Source organism: Pipistrellus kuhlii, unplaced genomic scaffold (genome assembly GCF_014108245.1).
Source record: "Pipistrellus kuhlii isolate mPipKuh1 unplaced genomic scaffold, mPipKuh1.p scaffold_m20_p_10, whole genome shotgun sequence".
Taxonomy (NCBI): Eukaryota; Metazoa; Chordata; class Mammalia; order Chiroptera; family Vespertilionidae; genus Pipistrellus; species Pipistrellus kuhlii.
In genome coordinates this window covers 13,426,723-13,442,400 of record NW_023425405.1, presented here as the reverse complement: position 1 = coordinate 13,442,400, position 15,678 = coordinate 13,426,723, and the positions used below count along the sequence as shown (strand labels likewise).

Sequence of the window (15,678 nt, the reverse complement as noted above, 5' to 3'; positions counted from 1 at the left end):
TCTGCCTGGGATAGGCTTGCAGGAGGCAGAACAGAGGTTCTGGGCTGAAGAGATGCCCAATCAGGCAGCTGTGGGCACTTCTCCAGCTTCTCCAACAGGGCACCCACCCAAAGGACCTCCACGCAATGAGGAAAAGCCATGAGTTGCAACCAAAATTAGGCGGAGTAAAAAACTCAGAGTGAAATGCAATCTGCCTGCCCCCAACCCTGACCCTGCTCCTGGTGCAAGGCTGGAGGTGGTCACAGTGCCAGGCCCTGCTATACCCAACCACCGTGGTCCAGCACCCTCGCTGGCCTCCTGGAGTTGCTGTGGGCATGAGGCATGGGTGCCCTTCCAAAGCACATGAATGTTTACAGACTGAATGTTTACAGACTGGCTGTCCTGGCAGGGCTTTCAACTGTACGTGTTTTTTATACTTTCTTTTAAAAAAAATTTTTTTATAAAAATAAGATTTTATACAAGTAATATATAAGAGGATTTCTATAATCACTTGATGTGATAGTTTAAATATGCTATGGTTTGTTACAAACAGATATTCAGCAGTTATGGCCATTGTGTGTAACTTCTAAGTACTGTAGTCTCTGGATTTGGGGGTAGTAGGGCGGGGTGCAGTGCATTTCCATCTTGGTAAACCCTCATAGTACTCAGCTCTGTATCACTCAGTAAACATTACTCTTACTTAAAAAAAGGAAAGAGGGAGGCCCAGGCCACCAGCTGGCGACGCTATGGCAGGTGTGCGGGTAGCCAGCGATCATCCCACAGAGGGAGGCCCAGGCCAGCCAAGTCACACACCACGCCTGTCATAGAGGAAGGTGAACGGGGAGGGGGTCAGCACTGCACAGATGGCAAGCAGTGGCAGCAGCGAGGGTGTGGCCAGCTGTTTGCAGTCAGGGGAAGGAAAGCCCGAATAGGCCCTGATCTTAGGCCAGGCCTAGGGGACCCTACCCAAGGGGTTCTGGATTGTGAGAGGGTGCAGGCTGGGCTGAGAGACAACCCCTCTCTCCCCGAGTGCATGAATTTTTGTGCACCAGGCCTCTATTCTATATAAGCCTAAGCAACCATTATGGCAGAATGACTGGTCACTGTGATGTGCACTGACCACCAGGGGGCAGACGCTCAATGTAGGAGCTGTCCCCTCATGGTCAGTGCGCACCCACAGGAGGAGCGCAGTTCAGCCAGAAGCCAGGCTCATAGCTGGTGAGTACAGCGGTGGTGGCAGGAGCCTCAACTGCTTCCACTGCAGTGTGCTGAGTGGTAAGGAACAAGCAGGCAGCCGGTAAGGAGCGAGGGGTCCCAGACTGCGAGAGAGGGGTTTCAGACTGTGAGAGGGCGCAGGCTGGGCCAAGACACACACACACACACACACACACACACACACACACACACACACATGCAAGCACGCACGCAAGCTGGGTGGAGACACACACACACACACACACACACACACGTGCACAGATTTTGTGCACTGGGACTCTAGTTATTATATAACAAGCATCTGTAAACATGTGAGCTACAGACAAGAGGTTGAAGATAGTACCTTGCTGAAATCTAAATTTTGTGGGCTAAAAGGACATAGCAAATTCTGTGAAACTAATAAGGCACCTTACTGGCAAATGTTAGTGCCAAAAAGCACTATCTACTTACTGTATAAAATGTTTTAAATACTTATCTGAATTCATACTTATACATTATATTTGGACTGTAAAAGTTATAAAAAGAGGTATGAAGACCAAAAAGGCAATATGTTCTATAGACTAGATTTCTCCTATATGCCATATACATTGTTGAAAACACACTTAACTGATACAAAGCATACTTTCTGGAAAGAAGACATTGCTCTTAAAATTAGCAAAATGTCTGAGTTAAAGCTAAAAAGTGCCCACAGCCACCAGAACCTCTAAACTAAAGATCCCTAGAGGTTATTCTTCCCTGAAGTAATTTTTTAAAACTAAGATAATGGCAGCTACTTACTTATAAATCATTATCTTTCTAATTCTTTAAATTATATATATTGTAACATTAACAAATACTTTTTTTAATTCTAAGAAATTAAGATAAACTAGATTAATTCTGAAGGGAATCAGAAGTTAGGCTGAGGCAAATTTCTTCTTATAAGATTTAGGAAATAAAATATTTGGTTTATTTATCATTAAAGATATATATAAATAAATATGTGTGTGTGTATATATATATATATATATATATATATATATATATATATATAATCTATACATGAAATAACCCATTTGATTTCAATTCTCTGTGGAGTAAAAGCAAAACAATCAGACAGAAAATGAATGAGGACAAGAACCAGGAACTCTAAGTAGGCATGTAACCTATAAAAGATACTTTTGTTCATAAATTTTTATGCAAAGTATTTTTTGTCTTCAATATATCAGATTTCTCCTTATTAAAATTAGCATGCCATGTGAATTTGCTCCTCATTCAAATTCACAATGACACAAAGATTATACATATAAATAAAAAAATTTAAATATATTTTTATTGATATCAGAGAGAAAGGGAGAATGGGAGAGATAAAATTATCAATGATGAGACTCATTCACCAGCTGTCTCCTGTATGTCCCCTACTGATCAAGCCCACAACCTGGGCATGTGCCCTTACCAGGAATCAAACTGTTAGATCTTCAACCACTGAGCCACACTGCCCGGGCCAAAGATTATATTTTTAAGGAAGTTAATAACAGTACCCTAAATTGAGCACTTACGAAGTATTCTATTTTGCTGTTTTCTATAATTATTTCACTTAGTTCTCTCAACAACATTAAGGTAAGTACTCTCATTATCTCCATTTTATAGATGAATAAATTAATTATTAAGAGGATGACTTGATCAAGGTCACTTTTAAAATTAGCAAGTGACAGAGCTGATATCTAAACCTAGATTCTACCTCTGAACCACTATACTATGTTCTCATCTCTTATTTTTTAATTAGATTCTTAACTACTAAATTATATTGCCTCCCTTTAGACAAAGTAGGAAACAAAACTCCACAGGAATTTTCTTTTTGCATTTTTTCCATTGTATTTGTATTGTTCACAGAGCATTTGAGGTTTGTTTGAAATCCAAGTAAAACAAACTGTTCTGACTAAATATATTAGCTGGCAGTGAACAGGGCAGAGACAGAAAAAGGAGTTAAGCTAAAAGTAAAATATCTGCTGACAACAGCCTAACATCCTAATATATAAAAACCCTGGGTCCGTCACATCCACAATGACCAGGAGGATTGACCATTCACCAGGCTGAGCACGCAGAAGGCAAGAGGGCTGAACTGCTGAGCTCATGGAAAGAGAGAGAGGAGGGGCTGATCAGCAGTGGCAGCGGCTGCTAGCAAGGCACAGATAGAGAAACAGGTTGATCAGACCCTACTTCTCTCTCTCTGTTGCCAGCAGCAAACCCTCTCTCTCTTTCAAACTCTCCCCCCCTCCCCCCCCAGAGGTCAGCAGTTCAGCTGCTGATCAACCCTGCCTCTATGATCAGGACCAGAGATAGGCCCAGAGATGCTGACTGACATAGAAACTGACCAATCAGAACCAAATCTGGGTGAATTGCAAGGAGCCAATGGCTGCCTAGGAGGCAGAGCTTTTGATACTGACTGGCATAGAAACCGACCAATCAGAACCAAATTGGCCAGCAGAGGAGGGCAGTTGGGGGTAAGATAGGCCTGCAGGGGAGGGCAGTTGGGGGCAAGATCAGGCAGGCAGGAGAGGGAAGTAAGGGGTAATCAGGCAGGCAGAGATCTTTGAAAATTCACCTGACTTAAAGCTCTGGGTTCTGGAATTGTTACAAATTCCCCACTTTACTACCGTCTACTTTACTTTAATAACTCATTAATATTACATGAGAGTACTCTTAAATGAAGATGGATGTTTAAGATTCATCAGTCTTGGTTTCTTTAAGACATACTGAGTTTTGCCCTGGCCGGGTAGCTAAGTTGGTTAGAGCATAGTCCCGATACACTAAGGTTGCAGGTTCAATCCCTAGTTAGAGCAAATACAAGAATCAACCAATGAATGTATAAATAAGTGGAACGACAAATCGCTGTTTCTCTCTCCTTTTCTCTCACTCTAAAATAAATTTTTAAAAAAGAAACACTTGAGTTTCAAGTAGAATTTGTCTTGAACAATCAAGATGCCACCATACAAAAATTCCAATTTTCAGGAAAAAGATAATTTATTTTCTCTGCTCCCAAAAGATTTATTTCATTGTCTGTCCTATCACCATACCCCATCACCATTCTGTTGACACCACACACCACCACAAAAAACAAACTGAGAGGAAAAAATCGTTCAACTAACAAGTGTTATCTCATAGTAAGTACATCAATAACAGAATCTGTATTCCAAAACAATGCTATACAAATTAGTTTATTTTGATCATGCTTCAATTGTCACCTGTTTGCATAATAAGGAAGCAATTGGTGGAACAGGAAAAGCAAACTGATTTATGAACTGGTGACTTGATAATAACTTTGTAGTAAGTTATCAGAAATTTTGCATTCTACCTTGAAACTTGTTCCACTGCCTAGATGAACATTTCCTCTGATGTTTCATTTAAAAAAAAACCAACACCCAACTCCAACCTCCCAAATGCTAGGGTACCTGGGTGAATAAACTACATGGGAATACTTACCTAGAGCTGTAAAATCTGAACCAGATTTGAACAGAGCTGAAGCAAGGAGCTGAAACTATAAAAGAAAAATAAAAGCAAATTAGCAAAACACATCAAGAAAAATAATTTCTATAATTACTATGACTATTAATTAGCCACTGTATGCCTCTGCATTTAAGTCTATTTACCAAAAAGTGGCAAGAAGAACATCACATTTAGATAAAAGAATATGCTGACTTTTCTACTGGATTGCTCATTACTTTCCAAAATACTGAACCAAGTCCTGGAATTTGAAAATTTTATTAAGATACGTATTTATTAACAAATAACTGGTCAACTGAAATAAAATAGAAAATTACTTTCTCCCGTGTGAAATAGTCTATTACATATGGATAGATTGGTGTCCTGGACAACTATTAATTCTTAGTACATATACATTCTCATTTCAAAAATAAGTACATGCTAATTAAAACACTGCGGTGTAAATCAAACTCTGAGGAAAAGAAGCATGCTTATTATGCTCAGGCCATTCCTAAATTACAAGTTAGACTGGTATTCCATGCCCATGTACAATTACATTGTTATGAATTACAGCTGCAATACAAATAATATAAAATAAATAAGAATAAACTCTATGGTTCACATACTCACGACTGTAAACCTATTTTTGCCCACCCTATATACAGTTCTTTATATATGCTGGGTATCAATCGTCTGTCAGAGATATCTACTACAAATATTTAGTCTGGGGATTGCCCAGTTTTTAATAATGTTTTTGAGATTTTAATTTTGTTGAAGTCCATTTATCCAATTTTCTTTTATGATTAATGGCTTTATGTCATGTCCAAGAAATCTTTGATCTATCCCGAGGTTGTGAAGATAATCTATTTTCTTCTTGAAGTTTTATTATTATATATATATTATTAATTTCAGAGAGGAAGAGAGAGGGAGAGAGATAGAAACATCAATGATAAGAATCACTGACTGGCTGCCTCCTGCACGGCCCTCACTGGGCATCCAGCTCACAACCCAGGCATGTGTTCTTGACCAGAATCGAACCAAGAACCCTTCAGTCCACAGGCCAGCGCTCTAACCACTGAACCAAACTGGTGAAGACTCTTCATGAAAGTTTTATTGTTTGGGGTTTTATATTCCATCTTAATTTAAATTTTTATATAAAATATAAGATGGGGTTGAAATATCAGCACATCTGTTAAAAAGACTTTCCTTTTCCTAATGGATTTGGCACCCTGATAAAAAATAAATAAAAATCAATTCAATTGATGTGGGTCTATTTGTGTACTCTAGTCTGTTCTACTGATCTGTCTACCATAATATAGAGTTCTGAAATCAAGTAGTATGAGATCTCCAACATTGTGTTTTTTCCCCCAACATTGTTTTGGCTAGTGCAGGACCTTGTTGAATTTCCAAATAAATTTTAGAATTTGTTGATTTTAACAATGACAAAATCCAAACTTGCTGGCTGCAGGCTTGTTTATAGGGTCCACATTAAATTAAAAACCAATAGGGGGAGAATGAGCATCTTAACAATTTTTAGTCTTTCAACCCATAAAGGTGATATGTCTTTCCAGTTTAGGTCTTATTTAACTTCTTACAAAAGACTTATAACTACATGTTTAATTATTTTTGATATTAATATAAACAGGTTTTAAAATTTCCTCTTCTATAATAATTGTTCATTGCTAAGAAATATTAAATAATTGCTTTTCCCTCTATAGGCCTTGCATTCTGTAACCTTGCTAAATTCACTTAGTATATTGTTTTGCAGACTGCAAGGGCTTTTCTATGTACACAAAATATCACTACAAGTGCATACAATTTCACTTCTTCCTTTCTAATCTACATGCTGTTTATTTCTTTTTCTTGCATGGTAAAAGAGGATATCTATTGACACGTTTTTCATAGATGCCCTTTATGAGACTTAGAAAAGTTTTTATTTCTAGTGCTAAGAATTTTTATCATGAATTGGTTTTTAATTTTGTCAAGTACCCCTTTCTTGACTTATCAAGATGATCTATGGTTTTCTTCCTTTATTCTGTCAACGTGATGAATGGCTGACATTCAAATGTGAAACCAAACTGTGTCCTAGGATAAGCCCCTACTTGGTCATTGTGCATTAAACTTTTTTAATATATTGCTGGATTCAAATAGCTAAAATTTTATTAAGAATTTTGATTCTGTATTCACGAGAGGTATTGGTCTGTGATTTTCTTTACTTGTAATATCCTCGTTTGTTTTTTAATCCTCATTCAATGGAAGGAGAATGTGAGAGAAAAAGTGAAACATCATGTGAGAGAGATGTTCTAGCCACTGAACCACACTGGCCAGGGTTCTTTATTGTGTTTTTATATTAGAGTTAAACTGCTTCATTAAAGAATTTAGAAAGTATACTGTCTTCTTCTGGTCTCTGAGAGTCTGTGTGTAGAAATGTTTTTTTTTTTTTAATTTATATTGTTGATAGACTTGAACAATACAGCCAATGAGGTGCAGAGTTTTCATTATTAGTCAGTTTTCAATTACAAATTCAATCTCTATCTGCTTTGATAAGTTGTCTTTTAAGGAATCTGTCCATTTCATCAACTTGTTGACAAAGTTATTAACAACGTTCTCTATTACCTTTTAATGTGTAGGGTCTGTAATGATTTCCTCTTTTTATTTGTGATGTTGATAATTTGTTTTCACTTTTTTTTTCTGTCTTCCCAGGGGTTTACCTATTTTTATTCACCTTTTCAAAGAGCCAACCTTTCACCTTTAAATCTTTTCTATTATTTGTTCCTATTTCACTAATTTCCTATCTTCTTCTTATTTTGAGGGTTAATTCCCTTTTCTAACATCTAAGGTTTATTGGCTCTACATATGGAAGCATAGAGGGGAAGCCCTGGCATTTAAATAATGTTATTAAATTACGAGTCTAGGGTACCAAGTGATACGCAATCTGAGTAAATCCAGACCTGTCCTCCAAATTCAGACTTGAATATCTAACTACCACTTCAACATCTCAAGTTGACTGTTTCACAGACATTTCAAACTGTTAATTTTATTTTAATAAAATTATTAAATTCCCAATCTCAGTCAGGAGTCCCCACCCACCACCACAAACCAGATCTACCCAGTGCATTTTCATTTGGTAGATAATAACTCCATTCACTCAGATAAAAAAAACTTCGGAGTCATTTATTTCAAACCCTATGTTCAATCCATCATAAAATTGTTAATTCTATCTTTAAATATATTGAGAATCTGATCTACTTCACTTCTATTTCTATGACTACTACTTGAGTCTGAGCTACAATAATCACTTGCTTAAATTTCTACAATTTCCCCCATGAGTCTCTCTGTCAGAATCCTCAATACAATAAAGTGATCTAAAATATAGAGCAGATTATATCACTCCACTACACAATATTCTGAACTAGCTCTTTATTCATTCAGAGTAAAAACCAAAGTTCCAGCAATGGCTTACTAAATTATTCACAATCTCCAATCCCTGCTCTTAGCTCTCTGACCTCATCTCTAACCACTCAAGCCACAACCGCCTCCTTGCTGTTCTCCTCCACATGTGTCAAACACAAGGCCTGCGGGCCAAATCCGTCCCGTCAGGCCTTGCAATGTGGCCCGCACCGCGCTGTCATCACTGCACTCCGCTGCGTTTCCATCACAATGACAGTTTATGACTGTTCAGTAAACCATTCGGCCTGCGATTTAGGCTGGATTTTAGATTTTGGCCCCTTCTCTGATTGAGTTCGACACCCCTATAAGACCTAAACAAAGCCAGAATGCACTCAGCCTTAGGTTCTATTCCTCCCTTCACCAAATTATTTTCTTAGATCACTTCCTCATATCCTTCAAGTCTTTGTGAAAACCTCGTTTCTAAATGAGGTCTATTATAATCATCCTATTTAATACAGCAACTGCCCATTTCTTACCCCTTTGTATTCTGATCTCCCTTTACCTTTTTATTCCTCTTGTGCCTAGAAGAATGCCTGGCATACTGAAGGGACTCAACACACACCTGTTAAATTAATGACACCAGTACTCTGGAAGCTCAGCAGACTTTTTTTTTTTTTTTTTTTTTTTTTTTTTTTTTTTTTAATAATGTGCAATACTAGTTAAAACTTGCTTTTCTTTTGTTTTTTCTTTCTCTATTATAGAATCCTCTGAATGATGGAATTGATTTACACATCATCTTCTTGGGTCTTTCCTTGGGGGCAGGGATGTAATTTTCATGTTTACTAGAAGCTTATCACTAATTTAGAGCCCATATTCTGGAGACTGGACAAAAGCAAAGAACCATTATTTGGTATATAATGGTAGCCCACCACTATTTCCCCAATAACATGATGATCACCCCTCCAAAAGAAAATTCTAAAAACCACTTTTAGTTGCTGTGTAAAAATTTATAAACTATACATAGAGAACAAAAATAAACTACTACATACAGAAAGCACTGGATAGCATTAAGGCCTTTCTTGATAAATGGAATGATTTCTTAAAAGGAAAATGTAGATATATATAGCTTACTAAAAATCTGTAAGTGTATATACTGGAACATCAAGAGATTTCTTTCTCCAAAACAAAATCCATTCACACATTAAAAAAAAATCGTCCTCGCTGGTTTGGCTCAGTGGATAGAACGTCAGCCTATGAACCGAAGGGTCCCGGGTTAGATTCTGGTCAAGGATACATGCCTGCGTTGTGGGCTCTATCCCCAGTGAGGGGCGTGCAGAAAGCAGCTGATCAGTGGTTCTCTCTCATCAGAGATGTTTCTATCTCTCCCTCTTCTTTCCTCTCTGAAATCAGTAAAAATAAAAAAATAATAATCTTACAAAAATCAATGTCAGGATGTTCTTGGATTTCTGTTACATAGGATCAGACAGAGGAGTAATCTTAGGGTAAGGGTATTGTTTTGAAAAAGTTTCTGAAGTGATTCGAATGCTGAACACACATGCACAACATCATTTTAACTAACTTCTACTAGGGCTAAACAACTTTTTAAAAAAATATATTTTATTGATTTTTTTATAGAGAGGAAGGGAGAGAGATAGAGAGCTAGAAACGTCGATGAGAGAGAAACATCGACCAGCTGCCTCTTGCACACTCCCTACCCGGGATGTGCCCGCAACCAATGTACATGCCCCTGACTGGAATCAAACCTGGAACTTTTCAGTCCGCAGACCGACGCTCTAATACTGAGCCAAACTGGTTTCAGCCTAAACAACTCTTGATAGATAAAACTTTTAAGAAATAGAATGGAAGTCTGTGTCATACAAAATCATAATTTGAGACTATTAAAGGAGACAGAGTGAAATCCACTACCAAATTTTTAAAAATTGCTCTGTTTGAATCTGAGATAACTCCCTGTCCTGGTTTTCCCAAGAGCTTAGCATTAAGAACAAACTGTCTGTTTTCTTTGGCCTACTTGCAGCTGAAATTATTTGCTTGGCAATATTTTGTTTTGGTTTGCTTTTTAAAAACTTAGAGAAAAATTAATGTTTCCATATTTTAGCCATTTTAAACTATGGAGAAAACATAGTATCATGAATTGACTGAAGACTCAAAGAAAGACAATTAATTGTCTTCCTTTGAGAAGAACCCCCTAAAGTGTGTACTGATGATTCTCCATCAAGTGAAGAATTGTAGCCAATACTGAGTAAGAGAAATAGGAATTATTTTCACAGTAGGCAACTATGAAAGAGTATGTCTTTGTTTTGTTGCCAAGGACAGACAGGCTCTACTGCTTAAAAGTACAATGAACCTGGTACCGGAAAGTGATTCGATATTAAATCTGAAACCTATGCTGAATAGAGAAAAGCAATGCTTGATGTTGTTACAAAGCCAAAGCAAAGCATCAGCTAACAGGGAAACAGCTGTAAGGGATAGAACTACATATAATTAGTACCAATTCTGTGAGTGAAGATGAAATGGATGTTTCTAGATGAACTATGAATAAAGACAGTCATCAAAAGAAAAATATGACAAAAAGAATCTCAGAAGTTAGTAGGAAAACAGGCTATAAAACCATGAAACTTGTTGCAGGTATATTCATAAAAATAATATTAGATCTTTCACTTCCATCCATGTTAGATTACACAAAAAAAAACACCCCAAAACAAACAAACAAACAAACAAAAACCCTAAAAAGCAATGATCTGCTACTCATTACCACTGACAAGTGAAGTTAGTAGTTACAGTCAAACTATCCTGATACAACATGTGCTTAACTATCAAGGCAGGAAGGATTCTACTCCCATTAACCTCTTTTCACCTTCTCCCTACAGAAAAGGGGAGTTTTCTTTCTTTAAGCAGTTTTTGTAGTATCAACAGAAAAGTTCATAATGAACCATTATAAAATCCCTGAGTAAAAAAAGCATGGGGCAATGGGAGTAAAATTTCTATTTTCTTCCCAATACATAAAACTAGTATCTATATTAAAACTTTATACCTAACAATCACGTTCTAAATGGATCAAGGGTTTTGTGCATGACTTGAATGTTACATCACATGAAAATAAGCCTATTTAATTTTTATTTCATCTGCTGTCATTTTTAATATTAGAACCAAAATAGTTTCCTTTAAACATCTAAGAGCAAAATCAGCAAATATAAGTTGGAAAAACTTTTCTTTAAAGCTCAATTTCTAAAGTTTATTACCACCTTTACCTCTTTTGTCTCTTCTGGGTCTGAATGATCCACAGTTATATAAAGATCATTTTGTAAATATTTCAGAGCACTAAGAGGATCCATTTGGGCCTTTTCTTCAAACCTAGAAAATATAAAAAAGAATAATAACTGTCTGGAGTTTTAAGAAAACATTAGGAATGTCTTTCAGTGCTGGGACACTGTATATGAGGAGTTATGTGGATATCTAAAACCCCTGCATTTGGGAAATGAGACTTCCACATAGACAGTGCAGACGTGGAGTCCCTGAGATGTAATGGGACAGGTGGGCACAGGCAGCTGTGCTCCTAGAGACTGTCTGTGTGAGAGCACTTCCACCCTCCTCTCAAAACTATAAGCTAAGATAAAATCAACTCTAAAATATAGTAAATATCTCAAATAGTTTACATAAACTGGGGGGGAAAAGCCAAGTAGGTTTCATAAAAAACAAGTAGAGATAAAATAAAAATTATTAGATTTGTGTAATATCCTTCCAACCCCCACCACTCCCCCTGGCCCCCCCAAATGGAGGTGCTTAACAGGTACTTTACAAATGAGTAATTTATTTTAATGAAGTATCATTCACCTGGGTTAGATCATTTTAATGAAATTATTTCCATGCCTTAGTAATAACAATACCAACAAACTGCAACTTATCAAGCCTTTGTCATGTGCTAAACACTGTATTAAGCATATATCATCTTGTTTATCCTCACAATAATATATATATATAAAAGCCTAAGCAACCGGTCGACCGGCCAGTAGCTGTGATGCGCACTGACCACTAGGGGGCACACACTCAATGCAGGAGCTGCTGAGCAACAGCAACTTTGCAGAGTGCCCTCTTGCACTCTGGACCCAACTGGGGCTGTTGGAATGCTGATTTCGTCCCAATCCCCGCAGGCCAGGCTGAGGGACCCCACCCACCAGAGGGACTCTGCTCACTCTGCAGATGCCCTTCAAGTCCTGGTGCTGTCCCAGGTGCAGCCGGCAGGGGAGGGATGGTGGGAGGTTGATTCCAGGGTGTGTCTGGCTTGTCTAACCTAATCCCACCCCTCTGACCACCTTCTAATTAAATTCCTTTCAATATGCACGAATTCATGCACAAGTCCTCTAGTAACTCTATAATGACAATAAGTATTATCATCATTAAAAACAAAACAAAACACAAATAGATGAGAAACTGAGACCTGAGAATGAATTTGGCCAAGATAAGAGGTAGTAAGTGGCAGAAGCAGAATCTAACACAGGACTATCTGATTCCAAGGTTGAAAACTTTTTGGGACTATCTATTTATGAATTATATTTCAGCCAACAATACTGCCCTGTAAAAGGAACAGGAATTAACCCTATTAAATTTCTTTTCTTTTGCCCCTTTCTATGCCCCAATTTATAAACAATTTTGGAAACTTGAACATTATACATATATATAAACTGTACTTTATTTGCTATATTACATGGTATCATTAAATAAGATAATGTCCTTTTGTTATAGCACAACTATATATGGATTTATTTATAATAAATTTGTATACTTTTCAAATGTTTGGAGAGAAAGAAAAGAAGACATTTAATTTCATTTGGAAAATGAAAATAAGCTATTCACAATGGTGTTCAGACTGATGGCTTCAATAATTTCCTGTCATTTGAGCTAACCTCAGTGATAGGGTTACCTGTATTTCAGGCAGGGGCAAAAACTATCAATATAGTACAGTACTCTCATACCAGACAATACCATGACTGTCAGCCAGCCTTACGAACCTCAGAGCAGAGTTCCTTACCCAAATATCATGTTACTCTACCATCTTGCCCACAAGTTAGACAAGAATTTTGGCGCCTGAGCCAAAAGCAATCATCTCAAGCTTAATGAGCAGTTTAAAAAGTGGCCTGGCAGAATGAATTATTCCCAATAGGGATACTCTCTCTAGGGAACCCTCTCTAAGAAGATAACTCTCGCTCAGAGAATCAGAATGTGAGATACACAAAATACTTTATAAAAGGCAGACAAAACACAAAAGGTAGTTAACAGAAGACATAATAGATTCCTTCCCTCCCTCTCTCCCCCTTTCCTTTCTCCCTCCTTATCTATAATACCTACTTATCAACTGAAGCCAAAGAGGCGAATAGTTATCTATCTATCTATCTATCTATCTATCTATCTATCATCTAATCTATCCATCCATCCATCCATCCATCCATCCATCCATCCATCCATCCATCCATCCATCCATCCATCCAACTATAATATCTATTGAAGCCAGGAGGTTGAGGGAAAGCAGAATCAGCAGTAATCAGTAGAACAGAAGCAGGGAGAAAGAAGCAGAAAGAGGCTCAGTTATGAGAAACACTACTTTACTTAGCTGCTAGCTACTATTGTAGAATTGGTCCAGTATCCTAAACAATTCTCCATATGCCTCAGTGTTCAAATGCTAAGAAACTGCCTTAATTCTCATAATAAATTCTCTTTCAGTGAATTTATTTTAAGCATGTCTTTCTCCTTTGCAACCTGAAATAACCTAACCAAAACACACCTACCATCCTATTAAATCCAGTAAAGAGATCAATTTTCCTGGAAGTTATGTTTTCTCTCGTCCTTTTCCAAGCTTTTATTTAGCTTGCAAAAATTTATCACTGGATTTGTGTTTGCAGGCTAGAATTATATTTCAGCCAACAATTCTGTCCTGTAAAAGGAACAGGAATTAATCCTATTAAATTTATTTTCTTTTGCCCCTTTCTATGCCCCAATTCATAAACAATTTTGGAAACTTGAACATTATATACATAAACTGTACTTTATTTGCTATATTACATGGTATCATTAAGAACCAGGAGACACTTTCTTGGCATACAATAAACTTCTCTCCCTCCAAATTTATATTTTATTGAAAAAGAAAAATAGTTATTTCCCAAAAGAACAACAAAAATAAATAAGGCAACACAGCAGTACAGGGTAAACTTTTATATAATGAAAGATCTGGTATCTAATTTGAGATTTGAATTAAAAGGTAATTTTCATGTTCAACTCAGAAATCAACTTCTATCTATTCTGTCCCCAAGGTAATAAGCCCCTCAAAACTATAAGTCATTTTAAAAGGTGGTAGAAAAAAAAGAGTGTTTTTCTCAAATGTCTAATTTGGGTCTTTTATTGTCAGTTCAATTTAGTAGACAAAATTTTTAAGGTGCCCTAGCAGTCATCCTTAACTATTCTTTTTCTCATACTCATATCCAATTCATCAAAAAATTCAGTTGTTGCAACCTTCAAAGTTTATCCGGAATCTTACTGTACTTTCTGGATCTCTTTTATGGAGTATCCTTTCCTCTGCCTTCCCTCAAACAGTGGTGATCCTCAGATAATGCCCTAACATCCCTCTACTTTTCTCACTCTTCCAGAGCAAGCTCCTTTTCCTTACTGATGACTCACTCATGTAATACAGCCAACACCTTTCCCCCAAATGCTAACAACAGATGATCTCCAGAACTTAAAGTGCACAAACTGAACTACATTAACTTGCTGTTTCTGAAGAATTCCCCCCAAGTGAAAATAGCCATGACCTTTTACCCAGTTCTTCTGGAAGAAAATCCAGAATTGTTTTAAATAAAAGCTAAATCTGAATGTGTCATTCCTCAACGTAAAACCTTTCAATGCTACTCTTTTACTAAGAGTAAAAGACAAAGGACCTTCACAATCCAATCCAACACCCCCCCCTTTTTTTTTTAATCTCTCTTGTCTCCTACCATAATCACTTCTCTTACTCCACTTCTACCACACCGTTCTCCTCAATTTATTTCTCAAATAATCCAGGCATATTTTTAACCTCAGAGCCTTGTCTATAACCTATCTGGAACACTTTCCCTCTCAAATATCTATATGATCCACTCTCATCTTCTTTAGGTCTCTACTCAAATGTCTTCTTTGCAGTGAGGTCAACCTAATATTCTTATTTAAAAATTACATCCCCAGCTCCCTCACCAGTACAAAAATAGTTCTTAACCTGATTGAGTTTTTTTTCATTAAGACTTACTATCTAACATATAAATTCCTTATTAAGCTTATTGTTAACCTCTTTCATTAAGAAGAAAACTTGAGGATAAAAATTTTTATATTCTTCACTGACATATCCACAGAACCTAAGACAATATCTAGCACAGTGAAGTTGTTCAATAAATATTTCTTATATGAATAGTTTTACTGATGTTTATAAAAACCCTTAGATGGTTGCTTTCACCATTTTACACATGAGCAAAGTAATCTCCAGAAAGATTAAATTAGAAAGCTTGAATATCAATCCAAGATCCAGGTATAATGTTTTTCCAATATAGCTATTAGCTATATTGGAACTAGAGGCAAATAGTAATCAAGATCAGAAGA

At 36.9% G+C, this 15,678-nt stretch overlaps 1 protein-coding gene across 8 annotated transcripts in view; it reads right to left on the bottom strand.

Annotated features, from left to right (window-relative positions):
• Positions 1–15,678, bottom strand: part of MKLN1 (muskelin 1) — a 303,397-nt gene that overhangs the window by 6,251 nt on the left and 281,468 nt on the right. For 7 of the 8 annotated variants that reach the window (XM_045576813.1, XM_045576809.1, XM_036427159.2 and 4 more), the window contains 2 exons: positions 11,313–11,415; positions 4,654–4,708 (listed from right to left, as the gene is read on the bottom strand). In XM_045576813.1, the coding sequence (XP_045432769.1) occupies positions 4,654–4,708; positions 11,313–11,415 (158 nt within the window). The remainder of the gene's footprint in view (positions 1–4,653; positions 4,709–11,312; positions 11,416–15,678) is intronic. The other variant, XM_036427176.2, reaches the window with a different exon arrangement.